Here is a 17,483-nt window from a genome sequence, read left to right as displayed (position 1 = left end):
AAAAGAAAAGATGTAATGCTTTTCTTACGTGCATTTTGGTTGAAGAATTGCTTTTGATGCACAGTTTTGATGATTAGTACAAGATTGTATTTTGAATTTTTGGACCTTGTATTTGGTCGTGATAGTTTCTTGTACTACGGGACCCAGATGTATATGAATATGTATTTTTTTGGTATGAAATATGTGTTACATGCAATATATGTGGGTTGGGGCGTTACATAGGGGGCTTAACCTTGTGTTTCCATACACTCTTTACCACATCTCTAAGATCAAAATCAGCTGGTTAGGGCTGATTTTTAAGAACCCTTTTGAGAAATCAAAGTTCTTGAGTTTTAAGCTTTCATCTTTTAATTCTTGTCTTTTAATTTCTTGTTCTTTATTTTATGTTCCTTTACATTTATTGTTATTTACTTTCCGTTATTTAATTTCCGCAATTTACATTCTCGTCATTTACATTCTCGCAATTTACATTCCCGTCWTTTATTTTCTCGTCATTTACTTTACGCAATTTACGTTTATGTCTTTACTTTTCGTCATTCATTTTTCTTGTAATTTACTTTCCGTTATAAGTAGCTAAGCTTATAGCTTGGGTGTGAAACGAAAATGTGAGATTTTCAAACCAAACGAAAGTAGCTAAGTGTTTTCGTAAACGACATTCCATTGTTTCATTCGAGTTTTTTTAAAAATCAAGCACACTTCTTGACGGGTTGATCACTTTGAAAGTGTAAAGTGCGATGGACTTAGAGATAAGCCATTGATAAGCACGTCAACTTGAATGACATAARAGGTAGACTTGAGAAAGTTGCCGACAAGGAGACTTGTCATTTATGTTTTTCAAAACTTAACTCCCGACGGGTTGGTCACTCTTCGAAAGTGTCAAAGTGTGATAGATTCAGTGATGAACTATCAAGAACACGCCAACTCGAATGATATAGGAATCGACTCGAGAAAGTGATTTTTAACAAAGAGATTTGTTTATCCATATATTTTGAAAACACCATCTTGTTACTATCCCTGGTCCGGACACCACATAGAGATATGGGTGGAAAGCTATAATATAGTGCAGTGGTGAAGTCCGAGAGGAATGCCTTCAAAATTGATGGTGGAACTTAGTTTCGAAACACTGCTTGCTATAGCATTCCTATAGCATTGGCTGCTGGAATTTGTGTTTGGGTCTCACCTTAAGTCTTACACCCTTGCTTCTTTTATATATTCTGTATTCTGTTTTAATTCACCTTATAATCAAACAAAAGTCTTCAAAATCGTCATCTGAAATCATCTCTTTCATTGGACTCTAATCTAACTTTGGCTACAATCTCCGTGGACGATAATCTGGTACTTGTACCACTTTATTACTTGGAAAGACGACATTGAGCCGTATTGTATACTTGCTTTGTGGCCCAATTTCATTAAGTCTAAATGTGTGAAATATAACCGACCAACAGCTTCCGGATCCACTCTTTATATTGAGAGGTGGAATGGGGACGGCGACTTTGGAAAGTAGTAGTGGAAGATGAAGCCAATACTTCGAAGAAACCGGGTGCATTGTGTTGTCTTTTGAACTAGACAAACTCACCCTTGATATATCGGAGGAAGAGTTGGAGAAGATGGAATAATGGGTTCTCACGATATCACAACTAGCAATAGGAGAGAAAGTGATTTCAGAGATAAGCTCAGAGACAACCGCAAGAGGCATTTGGAACAAGCTAGAAGAGCTCTACCTAACGAAGTCTCTCACAAATAGTCTCATCCTACTCAAAACTTGCTTCACTAACAAGATGAAGGAAAGTACACCAATCAAGTCTCGTCTCAACGTTCTTGATGATTTGATTATGAAGATGAAATCAGTAGACTTGAAGATAGATGAGAACAAACGACAATGATCCTTCTATCCTCCCTCCCTGAAAGGTATACTAGCTTTGCTAATTCATTAATTTATGGTAGAGATACTATAACTATGACAGATGTGAAAATGGCCTCTTAAATGAGGATCTAAGGGATCAAATGGCTTGAATGTTGATAAAGATGATAGGAGCAGCAACCATGGGTTATTTATAGGGAGAGGACTCAATGAATTTCGAAAGAGAGATCAAAAGGTCGTTCAAAGTCACGCAAGCCAAAATTTGGAGGCAAGTCCAAGAAGAGTGGAAATTGCCATTATTGTCATCAATCCAGACATTTTGATTAAAGAATGTCCAAGTATTAAAGCCAAGACCGACAAGGAAAGTTCATCTTCATTTGTTGTCGTGAATGATTCTGATGATCCTCTAATCAGCGTCAACCGGAGGTGAGACTATCAAGGACCAATAGGTCTTGGATTCAGGGAATTCTTTCCACATGACTCCGCATAAGGAGCTTTTCTAGTCACTTGAAGAAAAAGAAGAAGCAACATCCTCATGGCAAACAATACGGTGTGTAAAAGCTTGGGCATTGGTACCATCAAGATGAAGATGTTTGATGGCATGATCCGAACTATTTCACATGTAATGTATGTTCCTTTATGACTAAATATCTCATTTTCCTTGGTCAACTAACAAAGCTTGGATGCAAGATTAGTATGCAAAATGACTCCTTGAGGATCTCTCATGGGACTCTTGTGATAATCAAATGTACGAAGGCTCCAAATAATCTCTATTTTCTAGACGGACAAACTTCAGGTGTAAGTGCATGTGTAGGTGAATATAATGCAAAGAAGGTATAGGGCTCCAAACTATGGCATCTAAGACTTGGCCACACTTCGTAGAAAAATTTAGAGATCCTGCATAAGCGGAGCCTTATCAAGAAAAAGAAATTGAGAGCCTAAGTTTTTGCAAGGAATGCATCCTTATAAAGCAAATAAAGGTCTCTTTTGGTGTTGGCAAATACAGTACAGCGGGAATTCTTGATTAAGTACATACGAATGTTTGGGGACCCGCTAGCATTAAATCCCATAGTGGAGGTCAATACTCCGTCTCTTTCATTGATGATTATTCTCATAAAGTTTGGATCTTTATCATGAAATAAAAATCAGACTTGTTTGAAAAGTTCAAACAATGTTTAGCTTTGGTGGAAACTTAATCCAGAAGAAAGTTGAAGGTGTTGAGATCAGATAACGGTGGAGAACTCAAAAGTAGTGAGTTCATCTCATTTTGCAAAGAAAAGGGGATCCATCGACACTTCATTACTCTACAAGATCCACAATCGAATGGAGTGGTGAAACGGATGAATCAACTATGGCTAGAGAAAGTAAGATGTATAAGGTTAACCGCCAGTTTCTCTAAAGTTTTTTGGGGCGAAGCTTTATTTTTAGTCGTGCACATCATTAACCGCCTTCTATCATCGGCGATTAATAGTAAGATTCCCGAAAAGGTGAAAAGGTAAGAAATCAGTTTGTTTCAATTATATTTGTATCTTTGATCACGTGCCGTATGTCCACAATGTAGGAAACGACAAACTTGACCCTCGTGCCATACAAGAATATTCGCTTGGATATATATATATATATATATATATATATATATATATATTAATTTTTTATGACATTATTTGGAAAAACGTCCTTTAAAAACAATCATCTGGAAAAAAAAATGTGTTTATAGGACATTTCACAAAAATGTCTCGTTAAAAAACTAATATAACAATTTATTTCTAAAATGTTTTAAAAGCTTCTTAAGATTCTCAAAGTGTATTATAAACTTATTGCATTGTAGTTCGCTGTTAATCCATTCAGATATTTTTGATGTCTTATAAACAAAACTTATTGTATTAATGCCAGATGTTTGTGTAAAGAGGACGTCCACATCATACCACAATGATTGTTAATTAAGGGGCTGTTTGGTTGGATTAATCTGTTGGTATAGATTAAGATGGTTTTTGTTTGATAGAATTTTTTCATATGAAATAACCGTGTTTTTAATTGGGAGGTGCAAATTCGAAAAAAAACTAGGTTTTCTACATAAAGCTGTCCCATTTAGATGCTTACTAAAATAAGTCACTTTCTATATCATTAAGACACTATCAAATAATTATATATAACATCACGTGTCATGATCAACCTACCTGGCACTTTAACGTCGACAAGCTTTCCTTCTTGATGTAACCTTTTTGCCCTCCTGCCCTTGTATTCAAGAAATCCGAGTTCCCTATGCATGAAATCACCAAATTAAATGGATGCAATTAGCATAAGAAAATCATTCCCCCAAAACAATTATCAAACAATTATATTTTATTTTGCACTATATCATGAGAGCCTCTTAATCATTATGACCAATTAATCATTTTACACCAAACCATTCAGCAACTACCAAACAGCCCCTTAACAATAGATTTTTATCCGACAAAAGACCAGGATCAGTATTAGTGTGACTGGTTAGACAAAACGTAGAGTGTTTCATGGTTGCTAATTGTACTTACGTTATAAAGCCATCATCATCAAGATCACTTGGGAGCATGTCTACAAGTTTGTCATCCTTTTTCCCGACTAACCATTTGCGTCGGTGATGATACGTCTCCGTGATGATATATATCATGCCACTTAAAACGAACRCTCCGAATAATATCCAGAATACCGCAAAGAAGCGTCTACCTTTCGTTGAGAAGCATTTCTCGTCACTTAAGACGGTTGTAAATGTTGAWGAGACACAATATARGGCGCGRAAAAAGTGCATTTYCCCAACGAAAATCAAGAGAGGCGTCCCGAAGAATAAATGCAGCGCGAGCATGACCGTTAGCACCTTCCACTTTATTTTCAGTCCACTCGGATATTGCACCGTTTTATTGTCCAACACCGAAGCAAGAAACTCTTTTTTCCCCATTTGCGTGGCTAAAATGTTGTCCGCACCTARACTCATCAGTACCCCGAAAACAACGATACCAACGAGGGCRTAGAAAGTGGCAAGTAGTATTGCGAGAGTTCTATGAGGTTGAAGGTCTTTATACCCAGCAGAAGTCATTAAAACAATGGTGAAATAAATAGCATCAAGGAAATCGTTTGTTTTCTTTCCGCGAATATGGTCTCGAACGCCATAAAAGGATATCGTGGCGACACCTATGTACGTAAGACAGAAGATTACGATAAACAAGCCGTATTTGGTATCGGTTACTCTTTTTGAATCGGAACATTTGGGTGGTCTCGTTGATGAAGCTTGGTTTCCGCAGTTGGATGCCATGGAAGCTCAGTGTGCACCACTTGTTAAGAGTCCTAAGAAACAATTCAAATCTTCAATATCAAAATTGTTGGTGAACATATATATATATATATATATATATACGGGGAACCCAGTCCCAAATTATGCTACTATTTCTTCAGAATTTGCTGTGAGAACATGCAAAACCCTGACATACTCTAGAAAAAAAGTCCTTGAGGTTAGAATAGAGGTTCCAATATATATATATATATATATATATATATATATATATATAGGAAAAATGATGTAAATCTAGTTGATGCAACACTGCATAGAGTTGTAACTTGTACGCAATGTAGAAGTCTATTAGCGTTGGAACTAAATGAATTCACACTTGTGTAAAGGTTGTGAGGAAGAAGAGAAGAAACAAAGCTTACCAATATCATTAATGGATGAAATTCCAGATCTGCAACCTTGTAGATGAATAGCGTTGATTATACAATGGTGATGGAAATGTAAATGAGACTCTCTCTCTCTCTCTATATATATATATATATGTATATATGTGTGTATATGTATATTTGTATGTATATATATACAGATATATATATATATAATATAAATATATATATATATATAATATATATATATATAATATATATATATATATATATTGGGAAGGGTTCAAACGACAACACATTCATTTTATGAGAACGCAAGAACATAAGGGGACGTTTGGTTCGTAGAATGGAATTCGATGGAATTGGAATTCATCAAATGAATTTGATTTTAAAGGAATGGAATGAAATCTGATGGAATTTGACCATGCATTGTGATTGTGTTTGGTTGCATGGAATTGGAATAAAATTCTTAACGGAATTGGATTATGAAAGGAATCTTAGGAAAGGAATTAAAATACTAGCATATTGCCATGGAATTGTAGAATCTGTGATTGAAGGAATCAACTGGAATTGAAAGGATTCCATAGTTTTATTCAATGAACCAAACACTCTATTTAGAATGTGGTCAAATGATTAGACATTCCAATTCCTTTCAATTTTCATGATCCAAACAGCCTCTAATTTCACTATAGAAAATTTAGTTGTGATACAATATTCCATCACATATAACAAATGTGGAACTAAATCAGATATGTGGACGACTTTTGGCATGATCTAGGTTGTTGGCCAAGTCGCCCTTATGCCACTAAACTCTCTCACATGTATTTATCACATGTGATAAAGGTGTTCTTGATATGATATTATAATCCATCACATGTGATACTAAATCATAAACGCAGATCATGATTTTTGGCGTTATCTAATCGCAGGATACATCGTCCGCACACCACGTGGTCCCCTTACGTTTATCATCAAATGTGATAAGAGTGTTCTCGCGTTCTCATAAAATGAAAGTGTTCTCATTTAAACCTCCACGATCATATATGTCTCTCTCTCTCTCTATATATATATATATATGTATACATATATTACTACTACTTGATGAGAATAAAAACATGTGTCAACTCTTAAACGTCAACCTTTTGTATTAAAGAAAGAAAGGGGTTGCTATCATAATTTGTTTAAACCCCCCATTATATACTAAAAAGATTCTCAAACATAATAATTAAATAACAAGAACCCTTATGTTATGATATAGTATTCCATGTATTTTAGCTCAATCATTTATATCATAATGAGGTCTACAACCTAACAATTATTTTTTCCTTTAAGTATTTGATATAATTTATTTATATTTCTTACGTATATTACATTCAGTTAATTTTCTCAATTTACATATATGTATTCACAGTTACTGAACATATATATGAATGAGTTATATAGGGATGTGAATAGATTGAAAATATGTGTATATGAAGAGCATACATGATAGTGTAATTGTCTAATTATATATTAATAAAAATTCAACAATCATATTAAATCAAATAAATAAAAGGATATCAGGTTCATCGGGTTGGGTTGTGTTGGGTTCAAATAATAGTTACCCAATACCTACGATTTGACAATTTTACAACTCGATTAGACATCGGGTTGTTTCGGATTAGGTTATTTTGCGTTGAATTGGGTTGGGTTGATCGGGTTGGTTGGGTTTTTGAGCACCCCTAATATGATCCATGGAAAACAAAAGTTACATACTTGAACTCAACAAATATGAGTAACGGAAAAGTCTAGAAAACCCCAATGTACTTTCATAATTTGAGGGATTTAAGTTCTTGAATACTTTTTAAGAATAAATCCTTGTAAATTTGTTGAAATCTAACAAATAAATCTTTAAACTTATTAAAATCGAACAAATAAATTTCTAAACTTACGAAAACGGCAAAACCTACGGACTTCCATATTTTAAGCGATTAAAAGACTTGAATATTTTTTGAATGAATAAATCCTTACACATATAAAACTAAAAAAGTATGTCATTTTTCTCTTGATATATCAACAGATCGGTGGCAAAGTATGAAACTATAGCGAACCAATAAAATGAAGGAATGTACCAATTTTATTGGTTATTATTTATTTTTGAGATTTGAACGACCATCACAAGTGTTTGTTATTATGTCGTGATTTTCAATTAAATCTAAAAATTAAATGATTAGAAGTTTATCATGTGATTGTCATTTGAATCTGAAAAATAAATAATTAGGAGTTTATCTACAAGTATTGGTAAACAGCCTCTACATGTCGGGTAGATTCAGCCTCGAATCCACAAATCAGACGTAAGGCTGAATAGTAAATGTCACTGGTGGAATTCTATCGAGCATAACCCTCCACATGAAAATGTTTACTCTAGGAGGAGTCATATATATGGTTCCATATCGTCTCCCTTTCACCTAACACCCAAGAAAGCTTTGTCGATAATATATCGCAAAGAACTAACAAAAAACAGATCATTAGAAAATAAAACCTAAATCCATCTGTTTGGATTATCGGACAAAGAGCAATCCCCGCCCAATTACCTCCCTCAGATGTTCAAATTACTCAGATTCTCTGCCATCTCGGATGGGTTGCGCCAAGACCAAGAGTTTCCCACCTTAATCTATCAGCAACAACTGGCACTTCTTTTAGTTATATGAAATTGAGAAATAAGGTCGGAACGCTATGTAATATATACCTATCGATCATCTAACATATATGTTTTACTACAACAAAATTAGGTTTATAGGACACTCCCAATCTCTAAGCGTCTCAATAGACCGCTTTATAGGACTTAATTTATAAGACCAAAATATATAGTGTTCTATCTAAAGGTGTTGTAATAAGTTTATATGACACTTTTAGGCATCTTAACAAGTTTTTTTGGAATATTTTTAATACAAAGTGTCGCATTAGCAACTTTATATGACATTTTCTCAAAAGTGTCCTATAAACTCAATTTTTTATAGAACATTTGTTTTTATAGGACAGTTTTTCAAATAGTGTCCTATAAAGTTGCTAATGAGACGCTTTGTATTAAAAGTGTCTTGAATAACTTATTACGACATCAAAAAAAGGTCATATAAACTTATTGCAACGCGTTTAGATAGGACGGTTTATTTTTTTGGTCTTATAAACTAAGTCTTATAAAGAGGTCTATTAGGACACTTAGAAATTGGGGGCGTCTTATAAACCCGATTTTGTTGTAGTATTTGTTATCAAAATGCAAACGTGAGAACCATCCAACAACTTTAAGACTATGATACGTATACATTCGAAATCGAGGTTAAGTTAAGGTTTATTTTCTTATTTATTATCGGGTAATCGTTGATGTCTGGATATATCAACATGTACATACTTCGATCGATCCAACATTTCTATAAAAGTAAACATACAAATCATGTTATTTGATATTTTTTGTGGTATAATATATAAAAGCAAACAAAAACATGCCAAGCTTTTTAATGTTATAACGATTAAAATAAGAAAATTTATGATTTTAAAAAGGTTGGAATGATTCTTCTCAAAATTCGTCTTCTATAATGATCAGTTTTGAGATAACTAAAAGAATTCATAGCAAACTCAAATCATTATATGGGTATAAAATTATAAGAAATTTTTTGTTAATTAAGGGTTGTTATGCAGTTACTGAATGGTTTGGTGCATAATGATTAAATACTTAGAATGATTAAGAGGTTTTCATGATATAGTGCAAAATGAAATATAATTGTTTGTTAATTATTTACAATGAAATTAGGATGTGGAATGGTTAAGGGAGACTCGTGATACAAAATCATTCAGAGAGTTTTAAAAACATTAAAAGGCAGACTTTTTTTTAACGATTCAGATTCTACATCTTAATGAAATTATCAAGAGGTAAACAAACAACCCCTTAATGAAGTGTAAATGGATGGAATATATAATTTTCTAGCAATTACACATAAAAACATGTGATCTGAACCACAAGGATGGTGTCTGATTGGTTTGAGCTTGGCTCCAAAGGTCAAAAGTATCAGGATGTCTCAGGTTCAAATCCAATGAGAAATAAAAATCCTCTTGTGGCCACGGAGGTTCCAAATGTGGTGACTCCGAGCTATCTGCAAAGAAGGTGGTCACTCTGAGATTAATTGGCTCGTATAACGGGTTGGATATTCAGGTTAATAAAAAAAGTGATCTGAATTATTAAAATAAATAAGTTAAAAGAAATAGATTAATTAAAGAAGTTGTTGCAATAATTGCATTGTTCTCATGTACGAGGATATAAAGTAATATATCATTATTATGTTTTGGAACATGCGTAGGAAAGAAGACATATACTTATTTTTTTAATTAATCTTATTAAATATGCTTAACGTGGTAAGTTAATTCTAATTGGCTTTTTATTCCATTTTATTTAATAAAATGTAGATTTTGGCCTTGGGTTCCTATTCATAACTACATCTTAGCTCTTACGGACGACAACGATGACTAAAAAAACTCACGATAAAAACCGTACGCGACATTACAACCAAATCCAGAAAAGAAAATCACAACCAAATTCAAAAGAAGACTGAAACATGTGAGAATGTTAATTTGATATCAGCAGCTAGTAGTATATGTGTTTTCAACTATATGTAGGTGCAATTAACGTAATACATGTTGTAAATGAGTAATAAAGTGTACTAAGTATATATGAGATTGACATATAGAGATTCTAACTTCGAAGATTCACTCATAGTGTTGTTTAGTACCTAATTTTATCGATAATGGTGATCATGTAATAGTAGTCATAATTTCTTTAGAAATTAAATTTCCAAACACGGTTAATTGAGATGATGCGATGGGTGAAGCTAACTAGTCCAGAGGTCAACTGAGCTCTTAAGAAAGAAATTAACCAAGATAGTAGGAAATCTTATGTTGTAAAAATGCTCGAAATGCTAGGAAGATACTCCCACGTTAACATTATGCACTCTCGTCAAAATGAAAAAGTGTTCTTCTGTAGCTAAATTTTCTGTAATTAATTAAACATATTCGTGTTTGACGTTAGTTAAAGCTCAATAACAAGGCATACATGTGAAAATAAAGAAACAACGTTCTAACCTTGTGTCAGGACGTACGGGTCAAGGGACAGTTTCAGGTAGACAATTTTTATGGGGAGTAGGCCTCCCAAAATTATTAAAGGTAACAGAGGAATGCAAAGTTCATTTGTGCTCTTCTTGTTCCCTTATACACCTTCAAAATCCCCCCTAAAAGCTCATTTGTGTTTTGAGGAACACGTGTCAATTAGGTTTTACCGTTCTACTAAGTTCAAAAATTTATTTATTCGATTTCATTAAATTTAATGATTTATTTGTTCAAAAAAGATATTCACATACTTAAATGTAAAATGTTGGAAGATGTAGTTGTGTATCTATACTATATTATAAAGCATTTGACAAAAAAAACTCTTAAAAACCACTTTTTATGCGTAAAGTATTGTTTAATAATGCATATTACTTAAAACTCAATATTGCAATTAGATTGTGCGTAAGTACAACTTATTAAAGCTCCATATATGAATTTGTGTAACTGCAAATAAAAATAATCAAATACAGGATAAACATCTCATTTTAAATATAAAAAATCTAAAATATAATTAGGATAATAATTGAGTTCTAACAGAATACTTGATTATCATTTTTATAAAATGTTATATTATTAAACTAAAAATAAATTATTTCGTTATTAAACTTAAATTAAATTATAATAAAAAAAATTAAAGAAATTGCATAAAAAATAGAACTTTTAAATAGTTAATTTGATATATTATTTTTTTTTCAAATTTTTATAATATCTTCAAATTTATATTTTATTCAAAAATAAAATCCTTATTGTTTTTTTAAAAACACATAAAATCGTAGTATAACATCGACAGAAACAACTAATAAAATAAAACATTAAAATCGAGATGTGTCTCACTATATTGCGCGAGTACTCTTCTAGTATATATATTAAAGGGTTAGGGATGCTAGAAAGTTAACAATGTTGGTTGCCTATATATGCTACACTTGCTCCTGGTAATCGATACAAAGACGCATCGTACCGTCTTTCTTTTTTACAAAGAGAACTGGAGCTCCTCAGGGTGAAACACTGGGCTGAAATAAACCTTTTTTCAATAAATCATCAAGTTGAGTTTTAAACTCTTTCATTTTAGTTGTAGTCATTCGGTAGGGAGTCTTGGAAATAGGAGAAGCTCCCGGGACTAATCGATGGTGAATTTAACTTTCCAGACTGGTATACCCAGGAGACCGTTGGGGAACACATCAAAATATTCAAAAACAACAAGTATAGATAGAGAGCTAGGGGATACATGTTCAGGATTTTGTAGAGCAGCAAGAAAACTTTCATTGTTTTGTCACGTATACTGTTTCACAGTAATAGAGACTACAACAGTAACATCTTCTTTTGGAGTACCTCCTGGAAGATTGCCTCCGAGTTATCCATATCCCCAAACAGTATTTGTTTAGTTTTCATGTTGCATGTTCAACATTTGTAGCCTAGTTAAATAAGAATTCATCCAAAATGTTACATTCAATGTTTGTCTATTGGTGAACTTTGTTTAACGTTTTTTAACTTGCTCAATGTTTTTTTATATCTTAGAGATAGATGTTTCTTTTATAATTTTTGAATGGGTTATTGGTAGAAATTTCTTTTGGAGATATATGTTACGCTTTTTTTTGTTTAAAGCCCATAATATGCCAAAAACCCGTCAAAACCAGTCAGATCATACCGTCTTTTGTGGTCCGGTTTGGTAACTTGATGCCAAACCACTGGATTTAGAAATTTTTCTAAACTATCGTTGCAGTTTGGTTAGTTTGCGATTTGGGGGTTTAAACCATCCAAATTGGACCAAGAACACCTCTACTACAAGCTCTAATTGTTGTGCTATACAAAATCTTGGTTGATAATAATTAATCCCGCAAACAAGGAATTCAGTTGCTATTTACTCATATATGTACACCAACAATTTTGCTATTGCACCGGATTCCATCAGACCTCTGCATCTCCGCACCTCTGTAGTTAAACAATTTTGATGTTGAAGTTCTGGATTGTTTTCAGGACTCTTAACAAGTGATGTACGCCGTGCTGTCATGACGACCAAAGATGGAAACGAGGACGCTTCATCAACCAAACCGTGGAAACATTATGAGTTGAAGATATTTGGGATCGGTTGTCTTGGCTACGTATTTGTTGCCACGATATCTTTTTATTTCGTCATACACCAATTTTGTGGAAAGAACACAAAACGTATCCTTGATGCTTGTTATTTCGCCATCATTTTAATGACTTCTAGTGGGTATAAAGACCTTACTCCTAATAACAGTCTTGCAATACTACTTGCCATTTGCTTCGCCATTGTGGGTATGTTCATTTTTGGGGCACTGATGAGTCTAGGTGCGAACCAAATTTTAGCCACTCAACCGAAACCATCTAAGGTACTTGATTCAGCGAAAAATCATCGAAAGATGCAATATTCGAGCATAATGATGATAAAGTACTGGAAGGTGCTAGCAGTCTCCCTAGCAGTGCATATGGTTGGCGGGATCGTTCTCTTGGTTTGCATCGGGAATATGCACTTTTTTCGTGCATTATATTGTGTTTCTTCAACAATTACAACCGTCTTAAGTATCGATGAATGCTTTTCAACGGAAGGTAGACGGATCATTGCGCTAATTTGGATATTATACGGAATGATTACTCTAACTGCCATTACCGGTGTTGTAACGGAGGTATGGAGGCAAAGAACGAAATGGTTGTCCGTGAAAAAGAATCTCGAAAGAAAGCCCACACTTGCAGAATTGCAGCCAAATGATTTTGATGAGGATGGCTTTATAAGGTAAGTAATTCTGATCATGACTAGGGTTGTAAACGAACCGAACGAATGCGAACGGAGGCATGTTCATGTTCGTTCGTTTAACTTAACCGAACAAACGAACGAACACGAACGGAGGCTTGTTCATGTTCGTTCGTTTAACTTAACCGAACAAACGAACGAACACGAACGATAAACGAACGAAAATCTTTGTGTTCGTGTTCGTTCGTTTAGAAATCAGGTGTGTTCGTGTTCATTTATGTTCGTTTATTAACATGCTAAACGAATGGGAAAACGAACGGGTTAAACGAACATAAATAAATATTATTCGAATTCAAAGTAAATAAATAAAAGACTATATATTAAATTTGATATATAAATGAACGAATATAAACTAACGTAAACGAACGGTAAATGAACGAACGTTCATGAACATAAATGAACGAATGAGAATCTTGTTCATGTTCGTTCGTTTAACTAAACGAACAAAAAAAATTGTTCACGTTCGTTCATTTATTAAATAAAAAAAAATTTCGCCGAACGGTTCACTAAACGTTCAGTTCGTTTACAGCCCTAATCATGACAACAAAATCAGGTTTATAGAACACCATAAATATCTGAAAGTATTTACAACAGTAGAGAAAATAGAGGATTTGTTATCTATTTTGCTTTTACAGATTATGTATATTGTCATTACAATAAAATTAGGTTTGTAGGACTCTATCAATTTCTAAGGGTCATAGCAGACTGTTTTGTAACACTTAATTTATATGAGCAATAAATAAAGTGTCAAATCTAAATACGTTATAATAAGTTCATAGGACGTTTTTGGATGTTTTAACAAATTTCTAGGGCACCTTTGATACAAAGTGTCACATTAGCTATTTTATATGATACTTTTGAAAAAGTGTCCTGTAAACCATCTTTTTATATAAAACTTGTTTTAATAAGACATTTTTTCAAATAGTATTCTATAAAATAACTAATACGACTTTTTTTTTATAAAAAAAATCTTAAAAAACTTGTTATGATGCTCAGAAACATCCTATAACTTATGTCATGCTTTATTTTTTTGCTACTATAAGTTAAAGACTTATAAAATGGTTTATTTGGACGCTTAGAAATTTTTTGCATTCTATAAACCCGATTTTGTTGTAGTGTGTTCTCTAAACTAGAGAAAACTCTAAATTTAGATAATTCTCTAAAACCTGATATCTTAATGATATGAGAGAAACGATTTTCTTATCCAACCGATGAGATTGAATTATCATTATTTTATATAATTTTTAAAAGTGTATCGGGATGATGAAATTATAAAATATTTTCACATTGTAATTAATATTGAAATCTTTAAAATACAGAATTTGTTGGAACTGAATGTAATCAATTTAGAGATCTTTATATAGTTTTCTATTTTAGAGAAATTGTAGAGAATTTATTGGAGATGCTCTAAGTGTCCTAATAGACTGATTTATGGGACTTAAGGTAATAATACTAAACACTTTTGTAACCTATGTGATAGTGCTGCAATAAGTTTATAGAAAGTTTTTGTCTTAAATAGTTTTTAAGATACTTTTAAAATTAATGAAGTGCTTTTTTAGTTTTTTATTATAGGTGCTTTTGAAAAGGGTCCTAAAAACGCTATTACAAATAATATCTACAAAATTAATAGGAACCTTTATTTTAAAATTGTCATAGAAACTTATTAAAACGTCCAAAAACATTATATAAACTTATTGCAACATATTTACACAGGACACAACTTAATTTATTTGTTCTTATAAACTTAAGTTCCGTAAAATAGTCTATTATGACTCTTGGAAGGTTTTGGTTCATATAATGAATTTGGTGGAATTGAGATCTAAAAAAAAAGAAATTTGGCTTTGAAAGAATTGAAATTAAAATTTGATGGAATTTGACCATACATTTGGTTGATAGGAACTGGAACAAAATCTCATAAAAGATTGAATGTTCATCTTTGTTTGGGGGGAGGGTAGGGTGATAGTTGTGACGACAACAGTAGTAGCATGGTGGTAGGATGGGTGGTTAGTAGCCATCACTCCAACACCCATGCCCCCCGCCATGCTCTCGGCCTCTCTCATCCCACCGCCCATGAGGGTGTATGGTGGCCAAGGTGGTAACCCTTTGCACCCATCATGACCTGCCTCATCGCGTCCCTATCCAGCCCCTGCATCCACATGCCCTTGCCTCGTCTCCACCTGCATCCCTACAAGGTAGGTGGGGGTGGTTATTATGATGACAATAGGTGGTCGGTGAGGGTGGGGTGAGTGTTGTTGGCTACTGTAACGTCAATAGTGGCATGATGGTCGGTGAGGGTGGGGTGAGTGTTGTTGGCTACTGTAACATTAGTAGTGGCATGATGGTCGGTTGGGTGGGGTGATTATTGTAACAACAGTAGTTGCACATGGTCGGTTGGGTGGGGTGGTTGTTGTGATGAAAACAATAGTGGCATGATAGTAGTGGCATGGTGGTTGGCCCCGGGCCCAACCTCACCCCACCGACCACCATGCCTTTATTGTTGTCATCATAGTTGCCACCCCAACCCACCTACACCTCTATCCCGACCTTTGCCCCCAAAACCTTACACCTCCTGCCACCATGTATGTGGCTTGTGGTGGCAGGGGGTGGTTGGTAGCTATGGCGACGACAATATGTCAATATTGGCATGGTGGTCGGTTGTTTGTGTAAATGGTGTGGTAGTTTTTATGACAATAATAATGGCATGGTGGTTGGTGCGGGTTAGGTGGGGATGACTGTAGGCGGGTGAGGGTGGAGATGGGGTGTGTAGGTGAAGGGGTGGGGGTGGCAACTATGTCGACAGCAGTAGTGGTATGATGGTCAGTGGTGGGTGCAAATGGGGGAGGGGTGGTGGAAGTTGTAACAACGACAATAATGGCATGGTGGTGGGGTAGGGGTAAGGTATGACAGTGACAATAATAGCATGTAGCATAGTCGTGGTGGTAGGGGGTAGGCGGTGTTGGTTAACGGGATGAAATTCAATTCATTCATCTATACTAAAGAATGATGAATTCCTTAATTTGTCGAATTTATAGGATTTCATCCATTTCAATATGTGAACCAAAAAATTGGAATTTGATCAAAGGAATTAATCATTTCAATACCTTTGAATTCAATGAACCAAACAATACCTTAAAAAAAGTTAAGGTTTTATAAACCCAATTTTATTGTAGTAAGTTAATAACCACTATACATTTTCTCACCACTAAATATTAATGATGAGAAGTCAATTAACTTTTGGCCTTATGCTAATTGTATCTATTTAATTTGGTGATATCATAGGCGTGATGCATATGTCCGTTATAGGCGCAGGGAGATAAAACAGTTACGCTGGGCAGACATGAAACCTAATATTAAAGTGTCAGGTAGGTTCATGACACGTGATATTATATGTGTGTATATATGTGTGTGTGTGTGTGTGTGTCTTAATAGATGCTCCCAGCATGTAGCTCATTTGTTAAAATACACAACAGTTTCAAGTTTGAATATCATGTGAGACAGGCTTGAACCCTTTTGCTAGTCTCATATGTTGAGTTAGTTCTCAAATATTTCCTCACATGTGGTTTGTAGGTGTCGGGTTCTATGTAGGCCGTGTCAAGGTTATCCCTAATCAACATTTTGCTCAACTATGTCTTAGTGAATAATCATTATGATTTCAGATCATGTGAGACCAATATGTTTTCATGAGACTGATGAGAACACAAAATAACAATGACCATTAACAACAAAACAGTATGAAAGTACAAAATACCAGTGAACCTTCAAAACAAAAACGCTTGAATTGAAGGTTAGTTTTTGTACCTTCGTAGTGTTTTTGTTGTGAATGTTCAATATGATTTCATACTTTACACCTATTCTTTTCATGGGTCTCAAGAAAACAGGTTGATCTCACACCCACACGACAACCCAACCCTAATCATTATTGTACGGCTTAGACGTCTTCTTTATAAAGACATCCATGTAACATTAACTAAGAGTTACGGTGATTCTGCGGGTGATGTTTTCTAGCGAGGTTTTTTTCGGCAGTGGTATTCATCATTCATCATAAACCCACTTTTCCGATGGATTTCGGGCGGT

General features: G+C 34.1%; 2 protein-coding genes across 2 annotated transcripts in view; one reads left to right on the top strand and one right to left on the bottom strand.

Annotated features, from left to right (window-relative positions):
* Positions 1 to 5,147, bottom strand: part of LOC112514200 (two pore potassium channel a-like) — a 9,089-nt gene extending 3,942 nt beyond the window's left edge. The window contains exons 1-2 of the mRNA XM_025120530.1: positions 4,393 to 5,147; positions 4,039 to 4,121 (exon numbers count right to left, since the gene is read on the bottom strand). Coding sequence (XP_024976298.1) covers positions 4,039 to 4,121; positions 4,393 to 5,147 — 838 coding nt within the window. The remainder of the gene's footprint in view (positions 1 to 4,038; positions 4,122 to 4,392) is intronic.
* A 7,498-nt stretch (positions 5,148 to 12,645) lies between these two features.
* LOC112514199 (two-pore potassium channel 1-like) lies at positions 12,646 to 17,050 on the top strand. The gene is made up of 3 exons (XM_025120529.1): positions 12,646 to 13,391; positions 16,689 to 16,771; positions 16,977 to 17,050. Exons 1-3 carry the CDS (start codon positions 12,646 to 12,648, stop codon positions 17,048 to 17,050), a joined length of 903 nt encoding a protein of 300 aa, XP_024976297.1.
* Positions 17,051 to 17,483: the final 433 nt, after the last annotated feature.

Source organism: Cynara cardunculus, assembly GCF_001531365.2.
Source record: "Cynara cardunculus var. scolymus isolate 2C chromosome LG 6, CcrdV1, whole genome shotgun sequence".
Classification (NCBI taxonomy): Eukaryota; Viridiplantae; Streptophyta; class Magnoliopsida; order Asterales; family Asteraceae; genus Cynara; species Cynara cardunculus.
The sequence above is the reverse complement of the archived record's forward strand: the minus strand, read 5'-3'. Positions and strand labels throughout refer to the sequence as shown.

Excerpts from the sequence above, each read along its gene's own strand:
- LOC112514199 (XM_025120529.1), top strand. The coding sequence starts at position 12,646 with ATGACGACCAAAGATGGAAACGAGGACGCTTCATCAACCAAACCGTGG. Across the intron at positions 13,392-16,688 it reads GATGAGGATGGCTTTATAAG|GCGTGATGCATATGTCCGTT; the intron begins GTAAGTAATTCT and ends GTGATATCATAG. Across the intron at positions 16,772-16,976 it reads ACCTAATATTAAAGTGTCAG|GTGTCGGGTTCTATGTAGGC; the intron begins GTAGGTTCATGA and ends TGTGGTTTGTAG.